General features: G+C 39.4%; 2 protein-coding genes across 2 annotated transcripts in view; one reads left to right on the top strand and one right to left on the bottom strand.

Annotated features, from left to right (window-relative positions):
• The window catches only part of xab2 (XPA binding protein 2), a 110363-nt gene that overhangs the window by 11127 nt on the left and 72372 nt on the right, over positions 1 to 26864 (bottom strand). The window lies entirely within an intron of this gene.
• On the top strand, positions 576 to 24667 carry LOC103468880 (uncharacterized). The gene is made up of 79 exons (XM_081610457.1): positions 576 to 626; positions 774 to 995; positions 1096 to 1239; positions 1339 to 1495; positions 1571 to 1598; positions 1679 to 1790; positions 1940 to 2032; positions 2194 to 2257; positions 2416 to 2514; positions 2600 to 2703; positions 2788 to 2926; positions 3008 to 3126; positions 3227 to 3376; positions 3460 to 3630; positions 3843 to 4149; positions 4560 to 4633; positions 4716 to 4803; positions 4913 to 5030; positions 5116 to 5239; positions 5328 to 5464; positions 5571 to 5826; positions 6270 to 6512; positions 6633 to 6809; positions 6912 to 7057; positions 7147 to 7237; positions 7324 to 7713; positions 7800 to 7926; positions 7992 to 8110; positions 8203 to 8399; positions 8481 to 8664; positions 8746 to 8911; positions 9087 to 9211; positions 9329 to 9637; positions 9710 to 9913; positions 10003 to 10128; positions 10209 to 10379; positions 10512 to 10616; positions 10699 to 10794; positions 10935 to 11066; positions 11182 to 11195; positions 14657 to 14870; positions 14972 to 15115; positions 15212 to 15368; positions 15476 to 15503; positions 15593 to 15710; positions 15799 to 15891; positions 15974 to 16037; positions 16141 to 16239; positions 16328 to 16431; positions 16517 to 16655; positions 16752 to 16870; positions 16953 to 17102; positions 17187 to 17357; positions 17459 to 17765; positions 18034 to 18107; positions 18191 to 18278; positions 18392 to 18509; positions 18595 to 18718; positions 18807 to 18943; positions 19050 to 19305; positions 19536 to 19778; positions 19888 to 20064; positions 20163 to 20308; positions 20392 to 20482; positions 20578 to 20967; positions 21054 to 21180; positions 21258 to 21376; positions 21462 to 21658; positions 21742 to 21925; positions 22020 to 22185; positions 22392 to 22516; positions 22624 to 22932; positions 23010 to 23213; positions 23302 to 23427; positions 23516 to 23686; positions 23763 to 23867; positions 23990 to 24085; positions 24204 to 24335; positions 24540 to 24667. The coding sequence occupies exons 2-79, from the start codon at positions 792 to 794 to the stop codon at positions 24555 to 24557; spliced, it is 11640 nt and encodes a 3879-aa protein (XP_081466583.1). The 5' UTR covers positions 576 to 626; positions 774 to 791; the 3' UTR covers positions 24558 to 24667.

Here is a 26864-nt window from a genome sequence, read left to right as displayed (position 1 = left end):
TGCATATTATAGAATTAAAACACTGTTTCAAATGCAGTGTTAATTGTTTTGTTGTTGCATTTTCTTTTTATTCCAACTAACAAGTTTTCAGTCTCATATGTTTTTAACATATGGTTCTGAATTATTTTTGATTTAGTAATAAAGTAATCAATTCTTTTGTTTGACAAAGCTCTTAGTTTAAAAGCTAGTAAATGTTATATCAAAAAATAGCAGACTGATCCTGAAATGTCACATGTTGGGTCTTAAGATGACAAGGATGCTTGACCAAATGGAGAAGCAGGCTGCTGCTGACTGAGGCACTTTCAGTCTGTATAAAAGCCGCAGCCCCAGACTCCGCTGAGAACTGATGGGCATCCTTACAGGTCAGTCCTTTGTTGTTTACATTAACTTATACTTGCTTGGATTTAAGTGATTAACTTCATGTGTCTCTTTCTGTTGCTTCTGTGATATCAAGTGATTCTTTTGTCTTGCTGATTTGAGTTATTTGAAATTAAACAACTCCATAATTAATCCAGGATACTTTAAAATGAAAATATTTCTGAAAAGTATTTTGAGATTAATTATGTAAATCTTTCTTTTAGTAGCATCTTTAGACATCATTAAACATCAACTCAGCTGGGAGGAAGGTAGGCTTTATATGTACAATAATAAAAGTATAATAGATACAACAATAGATTTAGATTTTCTAGAAATGTGTGTGTGTTCCAGAATATCATACAAGTTTTATGAGAACAAATAAGATTAAACCAATTCAAAAGTTGTTATTCTTATAGGACTGAAAAGCTGCCAAAATGAGCACGGATGCAGAGATGGAGGCCTATGGCCCTGCGTCGATATATCTCCGCAAGCCAGAAAAGGAGAGGATTGAGGCTCAAGCCGCTCCATTTGATGCTAAAACAGCTTACTTTGTGGTGGATCCTGATGATATGTACGTCAAGGGTAAACTTGTGAAGAAAGAAGGTGGCAAAGCCACTGTTGAGACAGAAGGAGGGAAGGTGGGTTAAGCTTTGTTCAATTCTTTAATTTTGTCCCTTTTCTAATTCCTCCTGAATGTTAAATTTTAAACACATGTGTGACAGTCCATGTTTTTTTTAGACTGTAACAGTCAAAGAGGATGATATTCATCCCAGAAATCCTCCAAAGTTCGACAAAATTGAGGACATGGCCATGATGACCCACCTCAATGAGCCTTGTGTGTTGTATAACCTCAAAGATCGGTTTGCATCCTGGATGATCTATGTGAGAATTTAGGATGAATACATTACCATAAAAATCTAAAAAAAATACCAACTCAAAAGCAGGCCAGGATACTAAATAAGAATATATCTGTCTTTTCAGACTTACTCTGGCTTGTTTTGTGTCGTTGTGAACCCCTACAAGTGGCTCCCAGTGTACGATGCTGTTGTTGTTGGGGCATACAGAGGCAAGAAGAGGATTGAGGCACCCCCTCACATCTTCTCTGTCTCTGACAATGCCTATCAGTTCATGCTCACAGGTAAGATGTTGAACAGTGAGAGATGGTGATGCATATTTACAGCAAACCATATATATTTACAAATGTTTCTTTCAGATCGTGAGAACCAGTCCATCCTCATCACGTAAGTAGCAAAAACAAAATTTACAGAAGTGTAACAATGAGGCTGAATAATCTGAATGATTAATTATTCCTCTCCTCTAGTGGAGAATCCGGTGCTGGAAAGACTGTAAACACCAAGCGTGTCATCCAGTACTTTGCAACAATTGCAATGACTGGATCTAAGAAGGCAGAAGCAGTGTCAGGAAAAATGCAGGTATACATTTTTTTTGTGTACAAAGGTCAGAGAATTACGTCTTAAATAATTCACATATTTAAGAGGCATGTGAAATGTACCTCTTACATTTCACATATAAGATGTATATGTGAAATGTAAAATCAAATGTTAAAAATATATTTTTGCAGGGTTCACTGGAGGATCAAATCATTGCAGCAAACCCTCTGCTGGAGGCTTATGGTAATGCCAAAACTGTGAGGAATGACAACTCCTCTCGTTTTGTGAGTATTAGGAGAGGGGAAGAAAGAAGATCATGATTATTGGACTTGCATATAAGGAAGTCCAAGTTCAATGTTTCCAGGCACGGAAACATTGAACTTGTCCTTTTTAAGTATGAGCAAAACCCTCCAGCCTTATGTAAGCAAGATTATTACATGTTTAGGGTAAATTCATCAGAATCCATTTCGGAACCAGTGGCAAGCTGTCCTCAGCAGACATTGAAACGTGTAAGTTGTTTTCGCAAATTATTATTTGACTTGAAAATGGATCGTGATTTAAATGTAGTGTAATGTTGTATGGAAAACATTTAATGACATGCACTCTTCTTGGGTGGTGAAACATATTTGCAGTATATTACTTTCCCACACTAATCTTTCAAATTTAGATCTGCTGGAGAAGTCCCGTGTCACCTTCCAGCTGTCTGCTGAGAGGAGTTACCACATCTTCTATCAACTGATGACAGGTCACAAGCCTGAGCTGCTAGGTATAATATTAGATCACTTGCTCACAACAATTCAATGAAAAAACACACTATGCATGCTATAGCTATTTCTTCCAATTCTTTGCAGAGGCTCTATTGATCACTACCAATCCCTATGACTATCATATGATCAGTCAGGGTGAGGTGACTGTCAAGAGTATAAATGATGTGGAGGAGTTTATTGCAACAGATGTAAGTTTGCTTGTTTGGGTAACACAAATCTTACTATTCGTGGGATGTTTGAAAGTTTAATTACAAACTTGATATTTGTCGTAGACTGCAATTGATATCTTGGGTTTCAATGCTGATGAGAAGATCAACATCTACAAGCTCACTGGTGCTGTGATGCACCATGGCAACATGAAGTTCAAGCAGAAGCAGCGTGAGGAGCAGGCTGAACCAGATGGCACTGAGGGTAAAAATCATAACATTTTTAGAAATGCTTCATTGTGCTCTCAAGCTTTCCTCATTTAAATAATTGTCTTTTTTCTAAAAGTGGCTGATAAAATCGCCTACCTCCTGGGTCTGAACTCAGCTGATATGCTGAAGGCTCTGTGCTACCCAAGAGTCAAAGTTGGAAATGAGATGGTCACCAAAGGTCAGACCGTCCCACAGGTAAAATCTGTAATAGTTGTTTTTGGTCAACCAAAAACATTTCTTAACTGTTGGGACTATGCAGGGCAGTTTATTACATAAACTTAATTTATTCTTCTAGGTGAACAACGCTGTCAGCGCTCTGTGCAAGTCTGTCTATGAGAAAATGTTCTTGTGGATGGTCATCCGTATCAATGAGATGCTGGACACAAAGCAGGCGAGAGCCTTCTTCATTGGAGTCTTGGACATTGCTGGCTTTGAGATCTTTGATGTGAGTGAAGAAAAACTCAAAAATGTCTTATGGAACAGTGTTGATTTCTAATTAATTTAAAAAAAACCTCTCAATAATTACAGTTCAACAGCTTGGAGCAGCTCTGCATCAATTTCACCAATGAGAAACTGCAGCAGTTCTTCAACCACCACATGTTTGTCCTGGAGCAAGAGGAGTACAAGAAGGAAGGCATTGAGTGGGAGTTCATTGACTTCGGTATGGACTTGGCTGCCTGCATTGAGCTTATTGAGAAGGTGAGTAGCAGTTTTTTAAATATTCTTTTTCATTCAACTTTCATTAAAGATTGACAGAAACTTGCAGAACAACTTGAGCTGAGATTTGATCATATTCTGTTGAATAGCTGTGATAAAAGTTCAATTTATTGTGCAAGTTCATCTGAAAATATTTACATGAGTTCGGATAAAATTTTAACCAAAGTTAAATTTAAAATTGTAATTGTTCACAGCCAATGGGCATCTTCTCCATCCTTGAAGAGGAGTGCATGTTCCCCAAAGCCTCTGATACAACCTTCAAGAACAAGCTGAACGATCAGCATCTTGGCAAGAGTAAAGCCTATGAGAAACCCAAACCTGGAAAGGGTAAAGCTGAGGCTCACTTCTCCCTGGTTCACTATGCTGGTACAGTGGACTACAACATCACTGGCTGGCTGGACAAGAACAAGGACCCGCTGAATGATTCAGTGGTTCAGCTCTACCAGAAGTCCTCAAACAAACTGCTTTGTCTCCTCTATGTAGCTCATGCTTCAACAGAGGGTATGATTTCCATGAACTAGTCAGTCAGTCAGTCAGTCAGTCAGTCAGACAGACAGACACAGACAGACAGACAGACAGACAGACAGACAGACAGACAGACAGACAGACAGACAGACAGACAGACAGACACACACACATATACATACATACATACATACATACATACATACATACATACATACATACATACATACATACATACATACATACATACATACATACATACATACATACATACATACATACATACATACATACATACATACATACATACATACATACATACATACATACATACATACATACATACATTTAAAATTTTATTGATCAGATGAAATATGTGCTGCACTGCTATTCGTTATTTTCAAACAGAGTCGTTTTTTTCAAACAGAGTCGTTTTTTTCAAACAGAGTCTGGTGGTGGTGGCAAGAAGGGTGGCAAGAAGAAGGGTGGTTCCTTCCAGACTGTGTCTGCTCTTTTCAGGGTATGGACATTTTTTTTAGAACTGTCAGAAAAGTAATGCTTTAAAATCATCCATGAACTAATTTTATGAAACTCATCTACAGGAGAACTTGGGCAAGCTGATGACCAACTTGAGGAGCACTCATCCTCACTTTGTGCGTTGCCTGATTCCCAATGAGTCAAAGACCCCAGGTAAGAAGCTCAGTCGTAAAAATTTGACATTAAGAAATTTTACATGATATTATTTGGAAACACTGTTGAATTATTTTTCACTAAATCTAAATATATTACCAATCCTCAGGTCTTATGGAGAACTTCTTGGTCATCCACCAGCTGAGGTGTAACGGTGTGCTGGAGGGCATCAGAATCTGCAGAAAGGGCTTCCCCAGCAGAATCCTCTACGGTGACTTCAAGCAGAGGTGGCTGCTGTTGTCTTTCTGAATGTAAACACATGTTTTCAGATGTGAAGATGGAAAAAGGCAACATCCACATTTTCTCTCATAGATACAAAGTACTGAATGCCAGTGTTATCCCTGAGGGACAGTTTATTGACAACAAGAAGGCTTCAGAGAAGCTGCTGGGCTCCATTGATGTGGACCACACTCAGTACAAGTTTGGACACACTAAGGTATGTTGGAAAAATACATTAATGACATTGCTGGGAACAATTCCTTTGTATCTATGTATTTTAACTTGCAAACGTTTTGCTATTATAGGTGTTCTTCAAAGCTGGTCTTCTGGGTACTCTTGAGGAGATGAGAGATGAAAAACTGGCTGAGCTGGTTACCATGACTCAGGCTCTCTGCAGAGGATATGTCATGAGGAAGGAGTTTGTGAAGATGATGGAGAGGAGGTGGGAGCATTATTTTGACTGCTAAATAGTTGTCGGTCCCTTTTAAAACAAGATCCTTCTTTAGTAAAACTGATATTTTCTTTTGATTAACTGATCTTTCAACCAGAGAGGCTGTCTATTCCATCCAATACAACATCCGTTCATTCATGAATGTCAAGAACTGGCCATGGATGACCCTGTACTTCAAGATCAAGCCTCTGCTGAAGAGTGCAGAGACTGAGAAGGAGCTGCAGAATATGAAGGAGAACTATGAAAAGATGAAGACAGACCTGGCTGCTGCATTGGCCAAAAAGAAGGAACTGGAGGAGAAAATGGTCTCTATGCTCCAGGAGAAGAATGACTTGCAGCTCCAAGTGGCTGCTGTGAGTAGGCATATTTATTTATATTCATCCATCCATCCATCAATCCATTTTCTTGACACCCTTGTCCCTTAGTGGGGTCGGGAGGGTTGCTGGTGCCCATCTCCAGCTAATGTTCCGGGCGAGAGGCGGGGTTCACCCTGGACAGGTCGCCAATCTGTTGCAGGGCAACAAAGAGACACACAGGACAAACAACCATGCACACACACACACACTCATACCTAGGGGCAATTTGGAGAGGCCAATTAACCTTATTTATATTCATACTAGAGTAATTAACCATGTAGTTCCTATGTTCATAAACTAACATAACAGTGCTGTTATGTATTTGGAAAACACCAGGTCTGTGTAAAAAGTACATTTTTTGAATCATCCTTGTTAGATTGATATGTATGCAAAAAAAAAAAAAAAAACATTAACGCATGTTTCTTCCCCCTTCATCACAGGAAGTTGAGAATCTCTCAGATGCTGAGGAAAGGTGTGAAGGGCTGATTAAGAGCAAGATCCAGCTTGAAGCCAAACTCAAGGAGACAAGTGAGAGACTTGAGGATGAAGAGGAAATCAACGCTGAGCTCACTGCCAAGAAGAGGAAGCTGGAGGATGAATGCTCTGAGCTGAAGAAGGACATTGATGACTTAGAGCTCACCTTGGCTAAAGTGGAGAAGGAGAAACATGCCACTGAAAACAAGGTTCACATCCCTTAGAAACGCACGGACATTCACACACACTGGACAGACATATATACCATTTGAGGGCATCATTTGAATTTATATCTCTTAAATATTTAATATATAACTTTTTCACCACAGGTGAAAAACCTGACAGAGGAGATGGCAACTCAGGATGAGGCCATTGCCAAGCTCACCAAGGAGAAGAAAGCCCTCCAAGAGGCCCATCAGCAAACACTGGATGATCTCCAGGCAGAGGAAGACAAAGTCAACACTCTGACCAAGGCCAAGACAAAACTGGAACAGCAAGTGGACGACGTAAGAAAACGGTTTATTTGGCTTCCTCATTAGGCTTTAACTTAAAGATGCAGTATTTGTATTGATTGATTACTGTGTTTGAATGTACCTACAATACAACAGCTTGAGGGCTCATTGGAGCAAGAGAAGAAGCTCCGTATGGACCTTGAAAGAGCCAAGAGAAAGCTTGAAGGAGATCTAAAACTGGCCCAAGAATCCATTATGGATCTGGAGAATGACAAGCAGCAATCTGATGAAAAGATCAAGAAGTAAATTATCTTTTCTCTCCTTTCTTGAACAATTAAAAAGGTTTTGAGGTTTAACTCAAAATAATGGCTCCTTATTACTTGACATCTAGAAAGGACTTTGAAATCAGCCAGCTTCTCAGCAAGATTGAGGATGAACAGTCCCTTGGAGCTCAGCTTCAGAAGAAGATCAAGGAACTTCAGGTACAAAAGTTTAACCGTAATTGCAACATGGCTAAATTATTTTACAGGAGTGATCTTAATATTACTTCTATATATTTGTGTTGTAGGCTCGCATTGAGGAGCTGGAAGAGGAGATTGAGGCTGAGAGATCTGCCCGTGCTAAAGTAGAGAAGCAGAGAGCTGACCTGTCCAGGGAGCTTGAGGAGATCAGCGAGAGGCTTGAGGAGGCTGGTGGAGCCACAGCTGCTCAGATTGAGATGAACAAGAAGCGTGAGGCTGAGTTCCAGAAGTTGCGCCGTGACCTTGAAGAGTCCACCCTGCAGCATGAATCCACCGCAGCAGCTCTCCGCAAGAAGCAGGCCGACAGCGTTGCTGAGCTGGGAGAGCAGATCGACAACCTGCAGCGCGTCAAGCAGAAGCTGGAGAAGGAGAAGAGTGAGTTCAAGATGGAGATTGATGACCTGTCCAGCAACATGGAGGCTGTTGCCAAAGCCAAGGTGAGTGGATGGTACATGCTTTACAATGTTCAGCAATATGAATTACGGCTCAGAAGCACCTTTTCATACATTTGATATGGTTTCAGGGCAACTTGGAGAAAATGTGCAGAACTCTTGAGGACCAACTCAGCGAAATCAAATCTAAAAATGATGAGAATGTCCGCCAGCTGAATGACATTAATGCACAGAAAGCAAGACTCCAGACGGAGAATGGTAATTCGCCTGACCTTTAAACTGATTACGGAAATCTCAGAAATAATGTATTTATGATTTTACAGGTGAATTTACTCGCCAGCTCGAGGAGAAAGAGGCTCTTGTTTCTCAACTGACAAGAGGCAAGCAGGCTTTCACTCAGCAGATTGAGGAGCTCAAGAGACACATTGAGGAGGAAGTGAAGGTATGACACTGTCTATACTTTCATGTAATTTGTCATATATGATGAGGTCAGTAATAGACAAATCATTCTACTATCAACTTTGTGCTTTCCAGGCCAAGAATGCCCTAGCTCATGCTGTTCAGTCAGCCCGCCATGATTGTGATCTGCTCAGAGAGCAGTTTGAGGAGGAGCAGGAGGCCAAGGCTGAACTGCAGAGAGGCATGTCTAAGGCCAACAGTGAGGTGGCTCAGTGGAGATCCAAATATGAGACTGATGCCATCCAGCGCACTGAGGAGCTGGAGGAGGCCAAGTGAGTCATAATGAATGTCTCAGTTGAACTATGTGTAATTTTTATTATGTGTTCCCACAAATAAAATTCTCTGCACTACAGGAAAAAGCTTGCCCAGCGCTTGCAGGAGGCTGAGGAATCCATTGAGGCTGTGAACTCCAAGTGTGCCTCTTTGGAGAAGACCAAGCAGAGGCTCCAGGGTGAGGTCGAAGACCTCATGATTGATGTGGAGAGAGCTAATTCTCTGGCTGCCAACCTTGACAAGAAGCAGAGGAACTTTGACAAAGTAGATTAACTTTACTTCCCCCACAAAAAAGCTGATTAATGAAGATAAATGTGAATTTTGAATTAATCCTTACATTTGCAGGTCTTGGCAGAATGGAAGCAGAAGTATGAGGAGAGCCAAGCTGAGCTGGAAGGAGCCCAAAAGGAGGCCCGCTCCCTGAGCACTGAGCTGTTCAAGATGAAGAACTCCTATGAAGAGGCTCTGGACCAACTGGAGACCATGAAGAGAGAGAACAAGAACCTGCAGCGTATGTCATTATTTAAAAAATCATCATAAAGAAAGAAACAACACAGAATCTATACAAGTCATGTAGTTTTGTGACTGTAACATTCCTTATCAAACTGAAAAAGCACTAACAACAGTTATTTCTTTTTTCGGTAGGTTTCTGATTTAACAGTATTCTATTTATTCTTTCATTGCAGAGGAGATCTCAGATTTGACCGAACAGATTGGTGAGACTGGTAAGACCATTCATGAGTTGGAGAAAACTAAAAAGACTCTGGATTCTGAGAAGACTGAAATTCAAGCCGCACTGGAAGAAGCCGAGGTAAAACCATTCTCACTAGTTAAATGTCATTTAAACCACATTATACATGCAAAATGAATATTCAGGACACTTTATTTTGGTATTTTGTTACCTAGCCATATGCTTAAACCTCTCAAGGGCACCCTGGAACATGAAGAGGCCAAGATTCTCCGCGTCCAGCTAGAGCTCAACCAGGTCAAGGGTGAAATTGACAGGAAGCTGGCAGAGAAGGATGAAGAAATGGAGCAGATCAAGAGAAACAGCCAGAGGGTGATTGACTCCATGCAGAGCACTCTGGATGCTGAGGTCAGGAGCAGGAATGATGCCCTGAGAGTCAAGAAGAAGATGGAGGGAGACCTGAACGAGATGGAGATCCAGCTGAGCCATGCCAACAGGCAGGCTGCCGAGGCCCAGAAACAACTGAGGAATGTCCAGGGACAACTCAAGGTGAGTTTGGTATAAACAAATATATATAAAAGACTTTTTATATTTCTGACACCATATTTATATTGCTGTTAGGATGCCCAACTGCACCTTGATGATGCTGTCAGAGGTCAGGAGGACATGAAGGAGCAGGTGGCCATGGTGGAGCGCAGGAACGGTCTGATGGTAGCTGAGATTGAGGAGCTGAGAGCCGCTCTGGAGCAGACAGAGCGATCACGTAAAGTGGCCGAGCAGGAGTTGGTTGATGCCAGTGAGCGTGTTGGACTGCTGCACTCTCAGGTTGGGTTTTAGTTATTCACAAGAAACCAGGCCTTTCAAAGTCACTAAACCAACACATCAATTTTTTTTTAATTCTCATTAATTTTCAGAACACTAGCCTTCTGAACACCAAGAAGAAGCTGGAAGCTGATCTGGTCCAGGTTCAGGGTGAGGTGGAGGATGCTGTTCAGGAGGCCAGAAACGCTGAGGAGAAGGCCAAAAAGGCCATCACTGATGTTAGCTTAAATCTCGGAAACCACACAATTTAAACCTTGTTTAACCTTTAACCAAAACTTGAAAAACAATGTAATTTCAGGCTGCCATGATGGCTGAGGAGCTGAAGAAGGAGCAGGACACCAGTGCTCACCTGGAGAGGATGAAGAAGAACCTGGAGATTACAGTCAAGGACCTGCAGCACCGCCTGGATGAGGCTGAGAACCTCGCCATGAAGGGTGGCAAGAAGCAGCTCCAGAAATTGGAGCAGAGGGTATGAATTCCAGTGTCATTCAAATAATTTAATTAAAAAATGAACAAAAATACATTTCTCATACAACTTCTACAAATCCCAGTCTAAAGGCACATACTTTTCGAAAGATAATATTTTATCATCCCATATAAGGTTCGTGAACTCGAGTCTGAGGTTGAAGGGGAGCAGAGACGTGGAGCCGAAGCTATTAAAGGAGTCCGCAAATATGAGAGGAGAGTTAAAGAGCTGACCTACCAGGTAATTTTTAGCTTTTAGTAAAACTACAGTAACTTTCTATCTTGTTGTTAGCACTTAACATGTATTTCTGTGATATTTCTAGACCGAGGAGGACAAGAAGAATTTGGTCAGACTTCAAGACCTGGTTGATAAGCTCCAGCTCAAGGTCAAGTCTTACAAGAGACAGGCTGAGGAAGCTGTAAGTTAGATATTTTATCTTAAATATCTTGTATTTTAATCAAAAAGTAACAAAATAAATTACAATGTTCATAAACAGTAGGTAAATATGACAATGTCTTATCAACTTTAATACAACAATTTAACCATTTTTCCTCTCAGGAGGAACAAGCCAACACCCATATGTCCAGGCTCAGGAAGGTCCAGCATGAGATGGAGGAGGCACAGGAGCGTGCTGACATCGCTGAGTCTCAGGTCAACAAGCTCAGAGCCAAGAGCCGTGATGCTGGAAAGGTAATGTTATTTTTTGACAATAGTATTCCTTGATGATATTGTGTCAATCAGTAAATGAAATCTTAATTTTGAACTTTGATAATAACTAACTGTCTTCTGTGCTCTCTTTTGTCAGTCGGATTCTGCAGAGTAAGAGTCATCATTTACTGAAGACCTTTCAACGGAGTTCATAAAATATGAACCGGTTGTTCGGGTATCTTTCTTGTAACAATAAAGATGAGAATTATCATTGGCTTTCATAATCTTGTCACTTTATTTTTGAATGTCTTGTTTAAATCAAAATACAGCACTCAGCAATTTAGGCTTTTGTAGATTAAACAGCAGTGGCAATGTTGCACACAGTGCCATATAAATCATTGTCTTTATTTCTTTATCATTTTCTTTCTACATTCAATGTACATTGAATCTACATTTTCAATGTAGATTCCCTAAATTATAACACCAATCCAACCATATAGTATTATCTGACATGGAAGTGCCTGTTTGCATGCTACCCATCTATAACATTTAATGGCTGTTTTTTGATTGTCAGTTTATGAGCTACATTTGAATGCTCCAACAGATGACTGTTTTATGGAGGATAATTGTTTTATCCTCCATAAAACAATTATGGAGGATTTCAAATGGCATTCACTTAAAATAAAGAACAGGAAAACAAAATGTGTTTATATAATGGTGTTTATCTTCCTTCCCATGAATACATAGGGCGAATCAAATTCTGCTTAGTGCACACAAACTGCTCAGTCCTTCCCTGCATCCAAGCAATGTCCTATTTGAGATGTCACAAGAAACAAACATGGTGTTGCCAAGCCCAAGACTATGCCCCATGGAAAAAACCAAATGCTTGACCTGGAATCTTGGAACAGAATAAAATCTCCATGCATGCTTTCAATGAACTTTCACCTTCTCGCCTTGGTGGGCTTCAATGAATGCCGCACTGCTTTTGTATGGCTCTGACGGGAGTGTATGGTGACAGAAAGACATGTCCATGTAATGCAAGCAGCAAAAGAAACCACATCACAAGTCTATGTACGTGTATTGGTTTTTTTACCCAAACGAAATCCAAAATGTCCTAATGGGGGCAGAGGAGCTGACTTCTTGAGACAAAACAATAATAGCAGTTTGATTCGTCTTAGATACCATCACACAAAGCTTTGGAGGAGTGGAGGAGCATAGTGGAATAGTGTTTAGCACTGACCTAGGTTGTAGTCTTGGTCAGAGCTTTTCTGCCTACAGTTTGAATTTGCCCCACCATCTATTTGATTTATTATAAGTTCTCAGATCATCTCTGACTGTTTCAAAACTGACTTTATCGGGGAATTTTATTTACAAAACTAATTAATCAAACTTTATTATCACAATTACTACTAGTTTTAACAAGACAATAACCAAAGTTTTAGCCTCAAAAAATCCATATGGAGTCATGAGTAGTATAATTTAGTTTCAATAGTGGGTCACTCAAAGGATATGAAGACACAATCACCAGTTGGACTTTGAATTTTTCATCCAGCTGAAAAAATTACAATATTATATTTGTTTTATCAATCACTTGTAGAGGAAGTATTTCCATTTTATCCATTAATATGTGAAATGTTTTTGAGATTGGACAGCGAAGCTCAAAAACAGTTTTTAGATGGGGACTTAAGTTTTACTACAACCTGTTAATGATGCTTCTTCAGCAGGTGCCGGTCTAGATTAAATAAGGCAGCTGGAGAACATTCATTTTCCCTAGGGTGGAACTTATTTTGAGCAAGATCCTGGGCAAAAGGCCATCTGTTTTCATCTCCTTATAGAGCAATAATTGGCAACAGATAATTTTTATGGTTAAGACCTCATATATAGATTTATTACAAGAATTTAAGATCCCCCAGCATCCAGTAACTGGAGACTACAAGCCTTTTGGTGACATTTCCAAGCCTAAGTGTCATGTACATATCTGAAATGAGCCATAAAAAAACATTGATGTGAAGTCATGCCTATTAATAAAGTGATTTTATTTCATTTTAATATTTCAGTTTGTTTGTATCTCTAAGGTAGAATATATTTTTAGGAATTTTCTCCAGGTGAATAACCTTACACATGTACATATCTTATTTATTTTTAAAAGTATTTTGGTGACAGCTTGTACTTAAAATGGCAATAGCATTAACGTCACAGTTTTAATTAATATTTAATCCAGTAACAGATAATGTTGCTCTGCACTTAGTGCAAAGCTTGTTCATACAATTGCACCTATAAAAAATGTTTAAATATAGTAATTTATACATATATTTTTTTTAAAATAAAAAAAGCACTATTATTCCTTAAATTAAAAAGAGGGTTTTGCAGCAAGCCAAAGATTTCATATGTTAATGTGAAACTAAATACCAGCTGAACTTGGATATCTTTCCAAAATCAAATCCAAAGCAGTTCACAACTGCACAAAAATATATTTTAATGGTCATATATGTTTTCTGAATAATAACATATATAGAAACTCTCTTCTGGACTATTCAGAGAATTATTTTATTTAGTCAGGACTTCTATGGAGGCAGTAGTGGACAATATTTTGCATTAAAACATTTGTGGCACTTAATTTTAGTCAATGATGCATAAGCATCTGCAGAATTTTCTCACAATATTTGTATGACATGCTGCAAGAAATCCCTCAAGCCTTTGGTATGCTGAAATCCATTTATTTGCATATTGGATTTTTAATCCTGTTTTTGCTTACAGTTATTTAAATTTTATCTCTTGAAATTCTTTTAGTTTTCCCATTAATTTTTGTCATCCCATAAAATCATTTTAAGTATATGATAAGACAGATAACTACTTTTAAAGCTGAAGTTAAGAGGAAGGCACGTATAATTTCTGTAAATATATCCACCACAAAATAAGCCACAGGATGATTAGAGATCATGACCAAACTGGGTGAGTGGCAACTGCTGACCAGACACTCCCACCCTCTATAAATGAGGGAGCTTCAGACTTCTGCTCGAACTGATAGGCTGCTGTCATAGGTGAGTACATTTATAATGACATTATTTTCTAATCTTCATTTTATAAGAGATTGTCATGTTGTATTTTCCCCACAATTTAACATTCAAGTTACCTTTAAGCATGCATCAGCCCAATGATATTTCCTCAGAATTTTATTCTCCTCTAGTGTAGCCCATAAAAATCTCAGTTAAGGCCTTTGTAAATGTTGGAATAAAATATATCTTGTGGTTAAACATTAGTGTTTTTTCAGAGAAGTTTTATTTAATTAGCTGTAAGGAAGTTAAATATAAGGGGGCATATAATATCACAAATTAAATGAAAAAAGATTTTGCCATATCTGGTGTTTTTATCATTTGTCTACCAACCTGACAGGATTCTAACACAAAAATCATTTGTCTTTTCCTTTTCAGCATCTTCACAGGTCAGCCGAAATCAAGACATACTTTTCCCATCGAGCTGAGGTAATAATAAGCAGGAAACTGAAGAAAAATAGCATTGCACATTCAAACTTGAAATAGATGTTACAATTAAGTAATAATTAATAACCAATGAATGTGAATATACTAAGACGACCATGGACTCATTTGGATTGTCATTTTCAGTCTCAACTAAATTGCCACCATGAGCACAGACGCTGAAATGGAGGCGTATGGCCCAGCAGCCATTTACCTCCGGAAGTCAGAAAAGGAGAGGATTGAGGCTCAGACAGCTCCATTTGATGCTAAAACAGCTTTCTTTGTGGCGGATCCTGATGAGATGTATCTCAAGGGGAAACTTGTTAAAAGGGAGGGTGGCAAAGCCACTGTTGATACGGACTCAGGAAAGGTGGGTAAAGCATTGTTACATTTTTTCAATTTCGTCATTTTCTAATTCTTCCTGAATATTATATTTTAAACACATTTGTGACAGTACATATTCTTTTTCAGACTTTAACAGTCAAAGAGGATGACATCCACCCCAGAAATCCTCCAAAGTTCGACAAAATTGAGGACATGGCCATGATGACCCACCTCAACGAGCCTTGTGTGTTGTATAACCTCAAAGAGCGTTATGCATCCTGGATGATCTACGTGAGTTCTCAGCTGCATTTCAAAGAACTTAAAAGGAAAAAACACAATGCTGTATACATATTGAAAGGACATTAATTAACTCTTCTTCTGTACCAGACCTACTCCGGGTTGTTCTGTGTGGTCGTGAATCCCTACAAGTGGCTGCCTGTGTATGATGCTATTGTTGTAGCAGGATACAGAGGCAAGAAGAGGATTGAGGCTCCACCCCACATCTTCTCCATCTCTGACAATGCCTATCAGTTCATGCTCACAGGTATATCAAACATTCAAGTGTATTCCCCCAAAAAATGAAAAGAAAGAACATATCCACGTTGACATGAACTTAAGGCAGCTACTAAAATATTATGGTGTACATTGCAGATCGTGAGAACCAGTCTGTCCTGATTACGTAAGTGTTGCACAAGCTCAATTGGTACATGTTTTATAAAACATACAAAAATTAAGGTGATAAGTCAAAATGTGTCTTTTGTACCTCAGCGGAGAATCCGGTGCTGGCAAGACTGTCAACACCAAGCGTGTCATTCAGTACTTTGCAACAATTGCAGCTCTTGGTGGCAAAAAGGACCAAGCGCCGGCAGCTGCTGGAAAAATCCAGGTGATTTATTCGTTTTAAGAAGAAACCGGTCTCCACTGTGTGTACTTATGTATGTACTGCAAAAATATTCACAACTGTCAATGTGCAGGGCTCCCTTGAGGACCAAATTGTTGCTGCTAACCCTCTGCTAGAGGCTTATGGTAATGCCAAGACTGTGAGGAATGACAACTCTTCCCGTTTTGTAAGTTAAGACAATGCTTAAATGTTCATTGATACTTAATGCTTGATTTTAGAATATAACACTTGCTATTAATTTTGCTTAGGGTAAATTCATCAGGATCCACTTTGGTACAAGTGGAAAGCTGGCCTCAGCTGATATTGAAACATGTAAGTAAAACATATGATGTAATCAGTGTTATCTATTATTAATTGATAATCTGTACCATGATTTCCATATCAAAGTGCTTACTTATATTTATGTAATTCTTAGATCTGCTGGAGAAGTCCCGTGTAACCTTCCAGCTGTCTGCTGAGAGGAGCTACCATATCTTCTATCAGCTTATGACAGGCCACAAGCCTGAGCTCATTGGTAAATGATCAAATACTTGAAATTTGAATGTAGAAAATTGAAACTTAAAACACAAAGAAGCTACAATGATTTGTTTCTATGGTTTCAGATGCTCTGCTGATCACCACCAACCCCTATGACTTCCCAATGATCAGCCAGGGTGAAATCACTGTCAAGAGTATCAATGATATTGAAGAGTTCATCGCTACAGATGTAAAAGAATATTTGAGTATTTTAAAAAAGAATTTTCTTAAAATGTGTGTAGTGTACTTGAAACTTTCTTTCTTTCTCTACACAGACTGCTATTGATATCTTGGGTTTCACTGCTGAGGAGAAGTTCAACATCTACAAGCTCACTGGTGCTGTGATGCATCATGGCAACATGAAGTTCAAGCAGAAGCAGCGTGAGGAGCAGGCTGAACCAGATGGCACTGAGGGTAATTTATAAAATATCACCATTCCCATCCTTCACAGAGAAAAAAAGTTTAAAATTACATTATTTTTTAACCATGTGTTTTGTTTCTTTCCAAAAGTGGCTGATAAAATTGCCTACCTCTTTGGTCTGAACTCAGCTGATATGCTGAAGGCTCTGTGCTACCCAAGAGTCAAAGTCGGAAATGAGATGGTCACCAAAGGTCAGACCGTCCCACAGGTAATTTAAACCAGTTGTGATTCTAAGCAGTGTGTTTCTTTGTATTTGTTAACTATGTAAAGCTGACAATTTTCACTTCTAGGTGAACAACGCTGTCAGCGCTCTGTGCAAGTCTGTCTATGAGAAAATGTTCTTGTGGATGGTCATCCGTATCAATGAGATGCTGGACACAAAGCAGGCGAGAGCCTTCTTCATTGGAGTCTTGGATATTGCTGGCTTTGAGATCTTTGATGTGAGTGAAGAAAAACTCAAAAATGTTTTATGAAACAGTGTTGATTTCCAATTAATTAAAAAAAAAACCTCTCAATAATTACAGTTCAACAGCTTGGAGCAGCTCTGCATCAACTTCACCAATGAGAAACTGCAACAGTTCTTCAACCACCACATGTTTGTCCTGGAACAAGAGGAGTACAAGAAGGAAGGCATTGAGTGGGAGTTCATTGACTTCGGTATGGACTTGGCTGCCTGCATTGAGCTTATTGAGAAGGCGAGTAGTTGTTTTAAAAATGTTCTTGTTCAAATACTAGTATAACTTTCTTTTAACTTGCATTCAACCTGCACTCAAATTGATCTCACATTTGTTCATAGCCATTGGGCATCTTCTCCATCCTTGAAGAGGAGTGCATGTTCCCCAAAGCCTCTGATACAACTTTCAAGAACAAGCTGATTGATCAGCATCTTGGCAAGAACAGGGCCTTTGAAAAACCCAAGCCTGGAAAGGGCAAAGCTGAGGCTCACTTCTCCCTGGTTCACTATGCTGGTACAGTGGACTACAACATCACTGGCTGGCTGGACAAGAACAAGGATCCACTGAATGATTCAGTGGTTCAGCTGTATCAGAAGTCTGCAAACAAGTTGATGTGCTTCCTGTATGCAGCTCATGCTTCAGCTGAGGGTAAGAAGCAGTAAAATATACAGATATCCTTAAACTGAGTGGCTCAATCTATTACGTGAGAAACAGCTTGAATACACAAAAATCGGTCCAGAAAAGTTTGAACCTTCATCTTATTAGGGTTTTCTGTTCAGTGATACCTAAATTGTGCCACTAAAATGACTTTTAAACATATCTAGAATGAATGTGTGATGAAATCATACAGTTGTGGTAAAGAGACCTTAGCACAAGTAATGTTTTAATATCGCTGTTTTCACTGTCATAATTTCAGCTGAGGCTGGTGGTGGCAAGAAGGGTGGCAAGAAGAAGGGTGGTTCCTTCCAGACTGTGTCTGCTCTTTTCAGGGTATGGACATTTTTTTTTAGAACTGTCAGAAAAGTAATGGTTTAAAATCATCCATGAACTAATTTTATGATGCTCATCTACAGGAGAACTTGGGCAAACTGATGACAAACTTGAGGAGCACTCATCCTCACTTTGTGCGTTGCCTGATTCCCAATGAGTCAAAGACCCCAGGTAAGAAGCTCAGTTGTAGAAATTTGACATTAAGTTCACATTAATTAAATTTTAAATGATACTGTTTGGAGACACTGTTGAATTATTTTTCACTAAATATTACCAACCCTCAGGTCTTATGGAGAACTTCTTGGTCATCCACCAGCTGAGGTGTAACGGTGTACTGGAGGGCATCAGAATCTGCAGAAAGGGCTTCCCCAGCAGAATCCTCTACGGTGACTTCAAGCAGAGGTGGCTGTTGTTGTCTTTCTGAATGTAAACACATGTTTTCAGATGTGAAGATGGAAAAAGGCAACATCCACATTTTCTCTCATAGATACAAAGTATTGAATGCCAGTGTTATCCCTGAGGGACAGTTTATTGACAACAAGAAGGCTTCAGAGAAGCTGCTGGGCTCCATTGATGTGGACCACACTCAGTACAAGTTTGGACACACTAAGGTATGTTGGAAAAATACATTAATGACATTGCTGGGGACAATTCCTTTCTACCTATGTGTTGTAACTTGCAAAGTTTTTGATATTATAGGTGTTCTTCAAAGCTGGTCTTCTGGGTACTCTTGAGGAGATGAGAGATGAGAAACTGGCTGAGCTGGTTACCATGACTCAGGCTCTCTGCAGAGGATATGTCATGAGGAAGGAGTTTGTGAAAATGATGGAGAGAAGGTGGGAGCATTATTTTGACTGCTAAAAAGTTGCCGTTCCCTTTTAAAACAATATCCTTCTTTAGTATAACTGATATTTTCTTTTGATTAACTGATTTTTCAACCAGAGAGGCTATCTATTCCATCCAATACAACATCCGTTCATTCATGAATGTCAAGAACTGGCCATGGATGACCCTGTACTTCAAGATCAAGCCTCTGCTGAAGAGTGCAGAGACTGAGAAGGAGTTGCAGAATATGAAGGAGAACTATGAAAAGATGCAGTCAGACCTGGCTACTGCTTTGGCCAAGAAGAAGGAACTGGAGGAGAAAATGGTTTCCTTGCTCCAGGAGAAGAATGACTTGCAGCTTCAAGTGGCTTCTGTAAGTACCCAGATTTCTTTTATTCATGTGTGATTATTAGATCATATAGTTCCGATGTTCAACTCTGTAATTAACACAAGAGTGGGGTTATGTGTTGAGACTGAGGCTATAAACACTAGATTTCTGTGAACCTTGTCCAGATATTTTCAAATAATATATTATGATATTATTAAAAAACTATTTATATAAAAGGAGAACATTAACATTATTTTACTCATCCTCAATCATAGGAAGTTGAGAATCTCTCAGATGCCGAGGAAAGGTGTGAAGGGCTGATTAAGAGCAAGATCCAGCTTGAGGCCAAACTCAAGGAGACAAGTGAGAGACTGGAGGATGAAGAGGAAATCAATGCTGAGCTCACTGCCAAGAAGAGGAAGCTGGAGGATGAATGCTCTGAGCTGAAGAAGGACATTGATGACTTAGAGCTCACCTTGGCTAAAGTGGAGAAGGAGAAACATGCAACTGAAAACAAGGTTCACATCACTGAGACACCATTATCAGAATATAATAAACCAATGCACAGAATTTATGAAATCTACAAGTCTATATTCCAATTAAAATTGGGTATTTCAAAACCTTTAGGTGAAAAACCTGACAGAGGAGATGGCAACTCAGGATGAGGCCATTGCCAAGCTCACCAAGGAGAAGAAAGCCCTCCAAGAAGCCCATCAGCAAACACTGGATGATCTCCAGGCAGAGGAAGACAAAGTCAACACTCTGACCAAGGCCAAGACAAAACTGGAACAGCAAGTAGACGACGTGAGAAAACGATTTATTTGTCTTCCTCATTAAGCATTAACCTAATAATGCAGTCTTTGTACTGATTACTGTGTTTGAATGTACCTATTATACAATAGCTTGAGGGTTCATTGGAGCAAGAGAAGAAACTCCGTATGGACCTTGAGAGAGCCAAGAGAAAGCTTGAAGGAGATCTGAAACTGGCCCAGGAATCCATTATGGATTTGGAGAATGACAAGCAGCAGTCTGATGAAAAGATCAAGAAGTGAGAGCAGACTATCTTTATTTTTCAACATGTGTTTGTGTAATGTCAGATAATTCAGTTAAACACTGTTTTTTGAAATCCAGGAAGGACTTTGAAATCAGCCAGCTTCTCAGCAAGATTGAGGATGAACAGTCCCTTGGAGCTCAGCTTCAGAAGAAGATCAAGGAACTTCAGGTAAAACTGTTTAACCTTAATTGCCACTGGCTGAATTTTTTTCAGTGATTCGCAGAGTGATCTTGAGTGATTGCTTCAATGCATTTGATTTCTAGGCTCGCATTGAGGAGCTGGAAGAGGAGATTGAGGCAGAGAGGGCTGCTAGAGCTAAGGTAGAGAAGCAGAGAGCTGACCTGTCCAGGGAGCTTGAGGAGATCAGCGAGAGGCTTGAGGAGGCTGGTGGAGCCACAGCTGCTCAGATTGAGATGAACAAGAAGCGTGAGGCTGAGTTCCAGAAGCTGCGCCGTGACCTTGAAGAGTCCACCCTGCAGCATGAAGCCACCGCAGCAGCTCTCCGCAAGAAGCAGGCCGACAGCGTTGCTGAGCTGGGAGAGCAGATCGACAACCTGCAGCGCGTCAAGCAGAAGCTGGAGAAGGAGAAGAGTGAGTTCAAGATGGAGATTGATGACCTGTCCAGCAACATGGAGGCTGTTGCCAAAGCCAAGGTGAGTGGATGGTACATGCTTTACAATGTTCAGCAATATGAATTACGGCTGAGAAGCACCTTTTCATACATTTGATATGGTTTCAGGGCAACTTGGAGAAAATGTGCAGAACTCTTGAGGACCAACTCAGCGAAATCAAATCTAAAAATGATGAGAATGTCCGCCAGCTGAATGACATTAATGCACAGAAAGCAAGACTCCAGACTGAGAATGGTAATTCGCCTGATCTTACCCAGTGTTCTATATTGATTAAAATTTTTCAGAAATAATGAATTTTTGACCTTTTATAGGTGAGTTTGGTCGTCAACTTGAAGAGAAAGAGGCTCTTGTTTCTCAGCTAACAAGAGGCAAGCAGGCTTTCACTCAGCAGATAGAGGAGCTCAAGAGACACATTGAGGAGGAAGTAAAGGTAGAAAAGTCTGTTTATATTTTCTTTTGCCATGTATGATGAGGTCAACAGACAAATCATTACACACTCAAATTTTGTTTTCCAGGCCAAGAATGCCCTGGCCCATGCTGTTCAATCAGCCCGCCATGATTGTGATCTGCTCAGAGAGCAGTTTGAGGAGGAACAGGAAGCCAAGGCTGAGCTGCAGAGAAGCATGTCTAAGGCCAACAGTGAGGTGGCTCAGTGGAGATCCAAATATGAGACTGATGCCATCCAGCGCACTGAGGAGCTGGAGGAGGCCAAGTGAGTCATAATGAATGTCTCAGTTTAATTATGTGTAATTTTTTTCATGCATTCTTACCAAACAACACACCTTTTTAATCCAGGAAAAAGCTTGCCCAGCGCTTGCAGGAGGCTGAGGAATCCATTGAGGCTGTGAACTCCAAGTGTGCCTCTTTGGAGAAGACCAAGCAGAGGCTCCAAGGTGAGGTGGAAGACCTCATGATTGATGTGGAGAGAGCTAATTCTCTGGCTGCCAACCTTGACAAGAAGCAGAGGAACTTTGACAAGGTACAGTTCTTGAACCTAAAATTGTCTTTACCCAAGGCAAGACATTGTACTTAAGATTGTTCTTAAATCAATTGCTCTATCCATACAAATGTAGGTTCTTGCTGAGTGGAAGCAGAAGTATGAGGAGAGCCAGGCTGAGCTGGAAGGAGCCCAAAAGGAGGCCCGTTCCCTGAGCACTGAGCTGTTCAAGATGAAGAACTCCTATGAAGAGGCTCTGGACCAACTGGAGACCATGAAGAGAGAGAACAAAAATCTGCAGCGTACGTAATTCCTGATTAAGCAAGGACTTGAGCAACTCCAAAATTACTGAGACACAGATCCTTTTTATGATTCAGCCTCCATTAGCTTAATCAATTCTCTATTGATAAAGCTAATGGAGAATGATTAATTCTGAAATTTCTTAAAAGTTTATATTTGGCAGATTTCTACTACATATCTTCATTTATTTATTTACTTTTCACTGCAGAGGAGATCTCAGATCTGACTGAACAGATCGGTGAAACTGGTAAGAGCATCCATGAGCTGGAGAAGGCTAAAAAGACTGTGGAGACTGAGAAGTCTGAAATTCAGGCTGCACTGGAAGAAGCCGAGGTAACACATTTCTCATCAAATGAACAACAATTTATAAAATACATCTACTTAGTGTCATACCTTTATATTTCTGCCATCTAGCCTTGTTATATGCTTGAACTTTCAAGGGCACCCTGGAGCATGAAGAGTCTAAGATTCTCCGCGTCCAGCTGGAGCTCAACCAGGTCAAGAGTGAGATTGACAGGAAGCTGGCAGAGAAGGATGAAGAAATGGAGCAGATCAAGAGAAACAGCCAGAGGGTGATTGACTCCATGCAGAGCACTCTTGATTCTGAGGTCAGGAGCAGGAATGATGCCCTGAGAGTCAAGAAGAAGATGGAGGGAGACCTGAACGAGATGGAGATCCAGCTGAGCCACGCCAACAGGCAGGCTGCCGAGGCCCAGAAACAACTGAGGAATGTCCAGGGACAACTCAAGGTGAGTTTGTTATTAAACAAAAATTAAAGACTTTTAGAGGGAAACCATTCTGACAACCAAATTTATATTGCTATTAGGATGCCCAACTGCACCTTGATGATGCTGTCAGAGGTCAGGAGGACATGAAGGAGCAGGTGGCCATGGTGGAGCGCAGGAACGGTCTGATGGTAGCTGAGATTGAGGAGCTGAGAGCTGCTCTGGAGCAGACAGAGCGATCACGTAAAGTGGCCGAGCAGGAGTTGGTTGATGCCAGTGAGCGTGTTGGACTGCTGCACTCTCAGGTTGGGTTTTAGTTATTCACAAGAAACCAGGCCTTTCCAGATCAAGAGATCCCCACATCTAGAAGGTATCATTCTGATTCATTTTCAGAACACCAGCCTTCTGAACACCAAGAAGAAGTTGGAAAGTGATTTGGTCCAGGTTCAGGGTGAGGTGGACGATGCAGTTCAGGAAGCCAGAAACGCTGAGGACAAGGCCAAAAAGGCTATCACTGATGTCAGTCTAAATATCAAAAATGATCTAATTGCAACCCGTTTGTATTAAATGGTTTTAACCCGAAACCGGTGACAAACCATTTCTTCAGGCTGCTATGATGGCTGAGGAGCTGAAGAAGGAGCAGGACACCAGCGCTCACCTGGAGAGGATGAAGAAGAACCTCGAGGTTACAGTCAAGGACCTGCAGCACCGTCTGGATGAGGCTGAGAACCTCGCCATGAAGGGTGGCAAGAAGCAGCTCCAGAAATTGGAGCAGAGGGTATGAAAAGTTCTTGCTGTAAATTCACATGGTGTAAATAAGTTGTATTGATATTAAATTGTTTCCTTTTAAACAGGTCAGAGAACTGGAGACTGAAGTTGAAGGTGAGCAGAGACGCGGAGCCGATGCTGTTAAAGGAGTCCGCAAATATGAGAGGAGAGTTAAGGAGCTGACCTACCAGGTAACTATTCTATTCTGTGTTTTCAAAGCACTTATTAAGTACCTCTGAAACCAAATAATATTATTATTTCACTCTGTATTATTTAGAATAAGTCTTGACAAACCTTTTGTTAATGTATGTAGACCGAGGAGGACAAAAAGAATCTTGCAAGACTTCAGGATTTGGTGGACAAGTTGCAGCTCAAAGTGAAGGCCTACAAGAGACAGGCCGAGGAGGCGGTAAGTGAAATGACTGATTGTCTGCCACCAAACAATTCCCCCTTTAAGTTAGTACATTACCAAGTTTTAATTTGGCATTCTGTGTAAACTAAAATAATTGGTATCTCAAAACTTTCAGGAAGAACAAGCCAACACCCACATGTCCAGGCTCAGGAAGGTCCAGCATGAGATGGAGGAGGCTCAGGAGCGTGCTGACATCGCTGAGTCTCAGGTCAACAAGCTCAGAGCCAAGAGCCGTGATACTGGAAAGGTGAGATCACATGTCAAACATATGATACCATAAGCACAAGCTCTTTGACTATATTGTTTTATCATACACTTTGTAATTTAATGAATATTTGCAAAGCTATTTTTATTTGATAAATATTTTATCTTGCTTTCTTTCTGAAAGACAACTGTCTACCTTAATGTTTGCATCTTATACTGATTCATTTTCTTTCTTCTTTTTTTCTAGTCTGACAGCGCTGAGTAAGAGACACCCTCCCTTTTGGAACATTATAATGCGGTTCATATAATATGAACTAGCTATAAAATGTCATCATATAATGTACTATTTCAATAAATAATATCTTTAAAATGTAATACTATTCAATGGTTTTGTTTCACTTTCATAAAATATAACTTTAGAACGAGTTAGTCACTTATCCATAAAGGACAGATTTTTTTCTCAATTGTGTTTACTCAACAGAGAAGAGTTCTTTTAAAATCAGCTTTCTTTTGTTTTCTAAAGTAAGAATGATTTTTATCTCCAGAGAAAGACAAAAGTCAGATATTGATCAAACACTAACTTTGAATAACATTGGAGTGGTGTCAGTTTACCCACCAACGGTAAAAATAATGTCCACCGAGGGTTATTTTCAAAAGGTATTTTTGGCTAAATGACCTTAACAATTGCAATACTTTTATGTAAACAATGTGCAGAACCAGAGGCTAAAAAGTAGAAAGCACAAGGCCAGCTTTATAACTTTGTATTTGTTTAAATATTATAAAATAAAACAAGCAAAGCAACATCTGTGTTTTAAATAAAAGGACAAGTGAAGCATTTTCTCTTACAGTATTTTAATACATTCATAAACCAAGTTTCATTATAACACTGTAGAAATTTCTTAAGTCATGCATTATGGCGACCTTGATTTTCGAGCAAGCTATAAAATTATCATTTTAAGAGGAATATAAACCTGATAAAGAAATATACATACTCTGAAACTGCCATGCATAAGATAAAACTGGAGCTAGAATATCTTTAGGGACACATTTAAAAGTAGTTCTGTGTTTTGCATTTAGTGAACTTAGGCAACTGCACGGACTGCAACAAGGAATATATCAACTTTTTAAAGGAAAATTTTTTATTAAACGTTAATGGGATCATCCTTAATTTTTTTTTTTAAAAAGTTTAGTTTCCTTTGAGCTTCTACATCTTAGCAGAAAGACATTTAACACTGTTTCATTAAATTATGTGTGCAGTTTTAGATCTATTGTGAAGCAATGCTCTTCCAAGAAGAATTTACATCGAAACAAGAGCAAATCCAATTTTAAAATATGTAAAGACTTCTTCAAACACTTACTGTATCAGGAAGATATTTTATATTCACTTGCTACACTGTATTCCTACATCTATCACATAGTAAAACTGAACATGTAGCTGTCTCAACAGATGCCTCAAGTGAGTAACTCAGTCAACGTTCACATTGTCCGACTTATAAGTACTCAAAATGCCTCTGTCATCTGTTTTGCACCCTGACACACGAGGCAACACTAGCAGATGCCGTCCTATTTTGGTTTGTGCTGCTCTAGCTTATACCCTGAAAATGTGAGCAGTCATCAAATAATTTGGACAGGCGGTCTATAAAATATGATATCTCCCCCACAGCACCCCTCTTTTCCATGCTGGGTAGAGATTTAGTGATGGCTGCGTTTCTAATTTTGTGAATAGCTAACCATAAACTGAAAGTAATTAAGATAAAAATTCTATGTACTACTTAGCTTACATACATTTAAGATCTGAAACTTTGCATTGCTAATGTTAATAATAGTAAAACAACCTTAAATGTAATAAACATGTGCATCGTTGAATTGTACTCTTTGCTAAAATATGTGATGATTCCTTAACTCAAATTTTAGAATGTCCTAAACTTTATTTATAGGTAGTAGTTTGTGTTTTTTTTATCCTCTTAACCTGTGAAAATGTATATTACAACCACAAAGTAAAAAAAATATTTGTGCACATTAAAAAATCTCATAAAGAGAAAGACGAATCAATCACATGTGGTTTTGATATTCTAACCCTAAATGAATTTTACATGTAAATGATCACTACTACATCCGTTTTAAACTTGCATTATACATTTAAATGTTTGAAGTTGCGAGCCTGGGTGAAACATACACATAACAATATGAAATCAGTTATTAAAACAAAACTATTCTTTAGAGATTGTATCCTTTTAGGAGCTGGTAAAGTAACTGTCAATATATTGGCATACTAACATATCTATTTAAAGGACTTTACATTTCTAATTATATAATCTCTCAAAATGCTTTATCTAGTTCATCATAAATCAATCCACACATGCATAGATAGGTTCCTACAAAAAAGCCTTTAAAAATGCATCTGAAGCTATACAAAGGGAAAGTTCAAGTTGACACGAGACTAATGTATATCATATTTAATATTATTAAATAGTCAGTGATCCCTGCTGTATCTCAAAAAGACTAATACAATGATAACCATCTCATCACTTATCCATGTGAACAATTAGGAAAGTTCTTGAGTGTAATTGGA

The sequence above is a fragment of the Poecilia reticulata genome, chromosome 8 (genome assembly GCF_904066995.2).
Source record: "Poecilia reticulata chromosome 8, P_reticulata-male-v2, whole genome shotgun sequence".
In the NCBI taxonomy this organism is placed as follows: domain Eukaryota; kingdom Metazoa; phylum Chordata; class Actinopteri; order Cyprinodontiformes; family Poeciliidae; genus Poecilia; species Poecilia reticulata.
This window is presented reverse-complemented; position numbering and strand designations above follow the sequence as displayed.

Coding starts and splice junctions, on each gene's coding strand:
- LOC103468880 (XM_081610457.1), top strand. CDS start 792: ATGAGCACGGATGCAGAGATGGAGGCCTATGGCCCTGCGTCGATATAT. Junction 6,810..6,911: donor TGGAACAGCAAGTGGACGAC/GTAAGAAAACGG, acceptor ACAATACAACAG/CTTGAGGGCTCATTGGAGCA. Junction 18,510..18,594: donor TACGGTGACTTCAAGCAGAG/GTGGCTGTTGTT, acceptor TTTCTCTCATAG/ATACAAAGTATTGAATGCCA.